Source organism: Anabrus simplex, chromosome 12 (genome assembly GCF_040414725.1).
Source record: "Anabrus simplex isolate iqAnaSimp1 chromosome 12, ASM4041472v1, whole genome shotgun sequence".
NCBI classification, from domain to species: domain Eukaryota; kingdom Metazoa; phylum Arthropoda; class Insecta; order Orthoptera; family Tettigoniidae; genus Anabrus; species Anabrus simplex.
In genome coordinates, this window is record NC_090276.1 from 54,578,912 (window position 1) to 54,585,964 (window position 7,053).

General features: G+C 40.6%; 1 protein-coding gene across 1 annotated transcript; it reads right to left on the reverse strand.

The window, feature by feature from the left end:
- Positions 1-523: 523 nt before the first annotated feature.
- LOC136884296 (oocyte zinc finger protein XlCOF6-like) lies at positions 524-7,053 on the reverse strand. The gene is made up of 2 exons (XM_067156366.2): positions 6,180-7,053; positions 524-2,659 (listed from the first exon to the last, which is right to left on the reverse strand). The coding sequence occupies exon 2, from the start codon at positions 2,641-2,643 to the stop codon at positions 901-903; it is 1,743 nt and encodes a 580-aa protein (XP_067012467.2). The 5' UTR covers positions 2,644-2,659; positions 6,180-7,053; the 3' UTR covers positions 524-900.

The following is a 7,053-nucleotide window of genomic DNA, read 5'->3' on the forward strand; positions in this document are numbered from 1 at the left end:
AAGATGCAAAACTGAAGCGAAGAAAGTGAAGGAGTTGCAGACGTTACTACCTGAAGCACAAGATAAAAGGTCTCAGTGGTGAGTAGTAGTGGGACAGAACTCAGGAATGGGAGCTGTGTGGCAGCCTATTCATTAATGTTAAACCTCAACTTTTCTCTCAAGAACAGAAGGATACTACGCACTCAATTGCTCGAAGTCTCTCTTCAAAAGTTCAAGATGATCTTTCTTCTCAGAATCATATCTTGTATTAATTTAAGTGTTTTAACCATTACACATGCAAATTTTAACATTCTACTGAATAAAGATGACTCAATCAGGATCAAAACACATTTAGATATGACAAATGTGAATTTTAAGTTTGCATTATGCTACTGTGTATTGATTAGAAGGATAGCTTTAACAGTAAATTGTTGTCATAGTGATTAGCTGTCAATAAGGAAATATATCTTGTGATACTATAAGATTACATTATTTAATCAAATTTATTTTTTTCTGTTCTAGACACAAGACATTTACACCTGTTGAAAACTTGTATTTAATTTTATGATACCCTAATCTTGCTTATGCTCAAATCACTGCCTCTAAAATGGAAGCAACAAATTTGAAACAGACTGAAGAGGTTAGAAATAACTAGCTGATGAATGTAAAGTCATTGAAGCTTAAGGTGGATTCTGAGAAGAACAATCACCTTGAACTTTTGAAGCGAGACTTCCAACAATTGAGTGTATACCACCTCCCTGTACCAGTACTTAGCCAGCTTAGAGCTTATATTTTATTTCATCTTCTTAACTACTTTTAGTAAACTTTGAAACTGTTTGAACCCTTTCTGACTGCTTTGTCAAAGGCTCTTTAGTTCTAGAGTGTTCCTTGATCAGTAATTTGCCAATCCTTCATAGCAAATTACTCAGAAGATATTATAATCTCTGATGAGACTGGAATTGCACAGATATCTTCAATTTTGAAAGTGTGTTTCTTTTGGTGCTTCTGGAGGTATTCTTTTTGCTTAAAACGTGCACCACACTTGCAAACAAAAGGCTTTACGTCTGAATGAATGGCAATGTGTTTCTCCAAGCCGACCTTCTGCGAAAATGCTCGGGAACAGATACCACAAGTGTACGGTTTCTCTCCCGTGTGAGTGAGGAGGTGTCGACGAAGCTGTATCCTCCGCCTGAATCTGCGGCCGCACATGGAACAGGGGAACTTACGGATGTCGGTGTGTACGAGACGATGAATGCAGAGTGCCGGTGCCGAGCAGAATCGCTTGTGGCAGACCTTGCATTCATATGGTTTCTCCCCGGTGTGAGTCCGCTCGTGATTATCTCGGGAGATCTTGGTGCTGAAGGCTCGGCCACACATGCTGCACTTGAAGGGTAACAGACCTCGGTGGAGGTTCAAGTGACGATCCAGAGAACCTTTACTAAGCAGATTCTTACCGCACACACTACAACTAAACACAGCTTCTCTCTTTCCATGTCTCTGCTTATGGACAGAGATATTCATTTCAGAAATCATTTTGCCACATATGTCGCACACTATCTTACCATCAGACCTCTGTAACCTACTGTGAACCTTCGAATGGATCTGTAAATTCCTCTTCCATTTAAAACTCGCATCACAAACTTCACAACAGAATGGTCGAATGTCTACATGACAACGAGAATGTAATCGGAGTTGCGCAGATGTATAGAACGTTTTTCCGCAAACCTCACAAATAAACTGCTTTTTATTTCCGTGAGTGATGCAGTGATTCCGAAGGTATGATTTACGAGTAAATCTCTTTTCACATATATTACACTTGAACAACCTTCTTTCGTAGCTACTTAGATGAGAACGAAAGTGCCGCCGAAATGCTAGACCGGTCAAGAATGCTTTACCACAAATATCACAGAGAGTACATCTTCCCGGGTGAGTCAACATATGGGACTGCAAGTCCTCTTCATTATTGAACACTTGAATACAAACACAACACCATGGAACAGAGTGACCCTTCATATGTTTTTTGATAGCTGCCAAATGAACAAATTCTTCTTCACATATTCTACAAATAAGATGAGTTCTTTTATGAAAAATAAGTGCACGACTGTCTTCTACACAAACACCACATAGGTTACACTGCACAAAAGTTTGAACTTCATCATTATTTTGGAAGGTCACTCTAAAAGAAGAATCACAGTACTCATAAACCTTGGGCTCTACAACATCGCCATTAGACTGTTCAGAGGATTCAAGAGTTGTCATATTCAGGACATTGGGTATTTTGAAATATGAATGATCAAAGTTCCTGGTAACACTGATAAGAGGGTGGGACATCTTGTTCTTCTCAGGAGAAAGGCAGGGTTGCTGACAATGATCCAAGAGGTTTCTCTGGATCGTATTCTTCTCATCCACACCCGAATCTGAATCGTGCAAAGAACGGCCTGAATTTATAACTAGGTTACACTTTTCATCTTGATAGTTCTCCCCCACATGATCACCCACAACTTCTGAGGAAGAATCCTTGCTTGCCTCTAATGATTCTACTGTTGAAGATATATTGTAGACATTTGTTTTCAAAATGGATTTCATTACAACCTTCTGTTCACCTTTTTTTGAATGGTTTGTGGTATCTGTTGCCCTCGTTTCAGCAGTAAGGGAACAGTTCATCTGAGACTGCTGGAACCTGCAAAGTAAAAGCAGAATGCTGTTAATGTGAATTAATTTCATAAAGAGGTAACTATGAAATGCAGTAGCTCAGTGGTTCCCCAATTCTTTTGACTCACAAACCCCCTTTTACAAAGATATGAATTGAGCGAACCCTTTATACCGTGCAGGCAAAATGAAACTAGCCCGGAAAATATTTAACATTTCTTTTATAACGTTATTTGCTTTACGTCCCACTAACTACTATCATGGTTTTCAGAGATGCCAAGGTGCTGGAATTTAGTCCCGCAGGCGTTATTTTACGTGTCGGCAAATCTACCAACATGAGGCTGACGTATTTGAGCACCTTCAAATACTACCGGACCGAGCCAGAACTGAACCTTTCAAATTGGGGCCAGAAGGCCAGTGCCTCAACTGTCAAACCGACTCAGCCCGGCGAGAAAATATTTATAAGACTGGCGCGAAAGTACCCTTGTTAATGAACAGGAGAACTGCCCATTACAGGAAATGCTGGAAACCGTGATTTCAATGCACCAATCATTTGCTGTGCAAATCTCCCGCATGCTCTGTCCTGAGCACGTTGCTGTGTCATTACATATGAGTGAGATGAGCAGATGTGTTTAGTGACCAACTGAATGCAATATAAAAGGGTGCTCACGATAAAACAGCGCATGTTCACTGTCGAGTGTTATGCAAAGCACGATTCATGGAAAACCTGTGCGGAACTGTTTGCGCAAGAGTTTAAAACTGGAAGTTAGTGTTTTTCCAAAACCTTCAGCAAAGTCTGCGATGCAAAACTTCATGGCAAAATGGCGCGAAACAGACTCTGTAGCAAATAAAACTGTGAATAGAGTTCGAACATCAGAAAACATTGATCAAGTGAAGGAAAGCTTGGAACAAAGTCTGATAAAATCTCAACGCCGCCTATCTGTGCAAATGGGTATTAAGAGATCATTGTGTCAAAACCTTATCAAAAAGGACCTGCATCTGTATCCTTACAAATTTACTGTTGTGTATGCAATAAAGCGCCCAGACGAACCTTTGCGTGTTGACTTCTGCCGGTGGTTTCTGAGTGAAGTGGAGTCAGGACTTTTGGAGCCTCAGTTTTTCATTTCTTTAGACTCAAAGGGGCGACCAAGGGATGATTGTCTTGCAACCATAAAACTACTTGTGATTAGTACCACCACATGGAGAACATCATGGGTCGCTTTTACTTGCGTGTAGTACCACTATATTAGGTACCAAATAGGTTTGTGATTAGTAGCACACAGGGGCACCGTGCGGTCAGCTTTTGTAGTACCTGTGATTAGTACCACCATACGAGCGGGACCGTGGGATGATAGCTACCATGGTTCTGCCTTACCTATGATTTAGTACCCACTATTCTTCCAATGTAAGTGCAGTGCGCCAGGGTGGAGATCTAGACTTAAGTCGTGGAGGGGCAGGTTGGAGTCCTGGCTGGTCTTCTTCCACAGTTTTAGAAGAGTTTCAGACCTTCTTAAGCAAGGCGGTGTATTACTGAGTGTAGGCACCCAGGCCACGTTTGTAGAGCGAATACAACCAGTTATAATGCGCATTGCTTGATTTAGTTGAGCATCAGTATGAGCACTGTTCAGCCAAGTTGAAGTGCAGTATTCGGCAACTGAATAGCAAAGAGCTAGAGCAGTCGATCTCAACACTTGGTTGTTTGCGCCCCAGCATGTGCCGGCTAATTTTTTAAGAATATTATTCCGACTTTTAATCTTGGCGGCTGTGTTGTTAATATGATGTTTATATGTTAGGGATCTGTCTAATGTGACACCTAAATATTTTGGGAAGGGACAGTGTTGTAAGGATTGATTTCTGAATGTTATTGTAGGCTTGTAGTTGGCAAATTTATTTCTGAGATGAAACACAGATGCAACAGTCTTTTGGAGATTTGGACGGAGACACCACTTTTGGAAGTATGTATCTAGCAGCAGTCTTCTGTTCCCAATCAACATCTTGTGACTCTACCTCATGTTCAACCTCCCGGATTCCATCTACACAGACGTCAATGGAGGACTCTAAACAGGGTAAGAGTCAATTACGGAAGATGCGGCTATACTCTTTATAAAAGGGGCTGGCAGAAGTCTTCTGGGTGTGATTGTGGAGCTACCTCACAGACCATCCACCACGTAATTTCCGAGTGTCCACAGAGAGCATTTCAAGGTCCTTTGGAGGACATACACAACGCAACTGAGGAGGCCTTAAAATGGATCAATGGACTTGATTTGGAACTATAGGCTTCTGCTTGTATATATTGTGTATATATTGTATACTTATTTATATAATCTATCTGTGCACATCATACGATAAATAAATAAATAAGTACCCACTATATGAAGAACACCACGAGATAGGGGAAGGTGCCTGTGGTTAGTACTCTTATGTGCTGCTGAACACCATAGGGTTGCGTTGCCTGTAAATGGCGCCGCAATGTGAGAAAAACCATAGGTCTGTAGTATATGTCGAATTTCATAACCTGTGAGTAGTAGCATAATGTGTGGAATACCGCGAGTCTCTGCTACTTTTGATTAGTACCTTAGCATGACAAATACCATGGTTCTACATTCCTAGCGATAAGTACCGTTATGAGGGGCCGATAACTTGGATTTTGGACCCCCTTTAGACTGCAAGCATCATCGATTCAATGTTATAGCAGCAGTCTGTTGGTCAGTAATCATATTGTTTTACGTCAGAATCTGTGAATGTAAGGCATTGTGGGAGCATCCACTGATTGTTTTTAATTCATCTCCATCCATTCATTCTTCGTCCACACGTTTTGAATTCTGGTCAGTTGAGAAATATGGACTTTTAATTTGTCATTCCATTTCGTACCATTAGGGGCCGATGACCTCGATGTTAGGCCCCTTTAAACAGCAAGCATCATCATCATCATTTCTTTAGATGAGGCTTGGTTCAGCCTGTCAGTGTACGTGAAATCATAGAACATGCACCATTATGCATCAGAAAATCCGCATCAGTACATTGAAAGGCTGTTGCATGATCTCAAGATTGCTGTGTGGTGCGCTGCAATGACGTCAACAGTGGCCATTTTCAGCATCTTGTGTGATGTTCAATAACAAGGGTTAATCCTGCGTCAGTCCTATTGCAAATATTTTCCGGGCCAGTTTCCTTTTGCCACCCTGTACACAGCGATAGATTTTACCTGCAGCTACAGATGTGGTTACAAGGTTTTGCGAATCCAAGTGCTAGTGTCCCTAGAGTTACATAACAAACATTACTAAGAGGACCAAAAAAGTGTACTAGTTCTAGCTAATGCTGTGAAATGGATTCGAATGAACCTTGGGTAAAGTAGGAGAAATAATGGAAGAAGGAAGGAAGTAAGTGGTGAAGAGATAGAAAACTGTGGAGGTCCTTTATTCACAACCTGACCCAGAAGACTGGAAACAAGAAATGAATAAGAAGAAGAAGAAGAAGAAGAAGAAGACTGAAGAACCTAACAGTCATATAAGAAAAAAAACAGTTAAGATACCAGAGAAAGAACAAATACTTACTTTCTATCTGAATTTGAGGGCTCTTTAATCTTATTCTTCCTTTCTAATAGAATCAGGAGAGCACCAGCTATTTCACGTTTGATGGCCACCAGCCTCTCCTTGCACGAATTTTCATCGTTGACATGTAAACAAGAAAAAACCACAATATTTTATTTTTAAAACAATAATGAAAGAACGTGAGATTAAAAACCACAGAAGTAAACTTAAAATGTTCACCTTTTCAACACAAAATATGTTATGCTGATTACAACATTTTACTTGGTACTAGTTTCAACATATACCTGTTGGTGTTATGTCTCCCATTAATGATATTTTTACTGAAGAGATCACAAGGCTTTTCTATCACTGTATGACCTCCTCCTACTTTCTATGGAATAGGAAATATTATGAACAGATGGATGGTGTGGCCATGATAAGTCCTCTCTCTCCTGTTGTGGCTAATTTCTTCATGGAAAATTTTGAAGAGACAACTTTGTCATCGGCACCTTGCAAACCGAAGATCTGGTGGCGATATGTGAATGATACGTTCGTCATATGGATGGAAGGTGAAGACAATCTTGGTCACTTTCTGGATCACCTTAATTGCCAGCACCCTTCCATTTGTTTCACCATGGAAATGGAATCTGATAGCAAAATACCATTTTTAGATGTTCTCGTCACCAAGAAAGAGGACGGATCTTTAGGACACAGCGTTCATGGTAAACCTACAAACACCAATAGATATCTCCACACAGATTCTCACCATCACCCTACCCTGAAACATGGTATCCTTACAACTCTTGACTACCAGGGCCAGGAGGATTTGTGAAGTGTCAGTTGTACAAGAGGAAATTAACACCTTAAGAACCACCTTTGACAGCAATGGTTACAGCAC

Coding starts and splice junctions, on each gene's coding strand:
- LOC136884296 (XM_067156366.2), bottom strand. CDS start 2,643: ATGAACTGTTCCCTTACTGCTGAAACGAGGGCAACAGATACCACAAAC.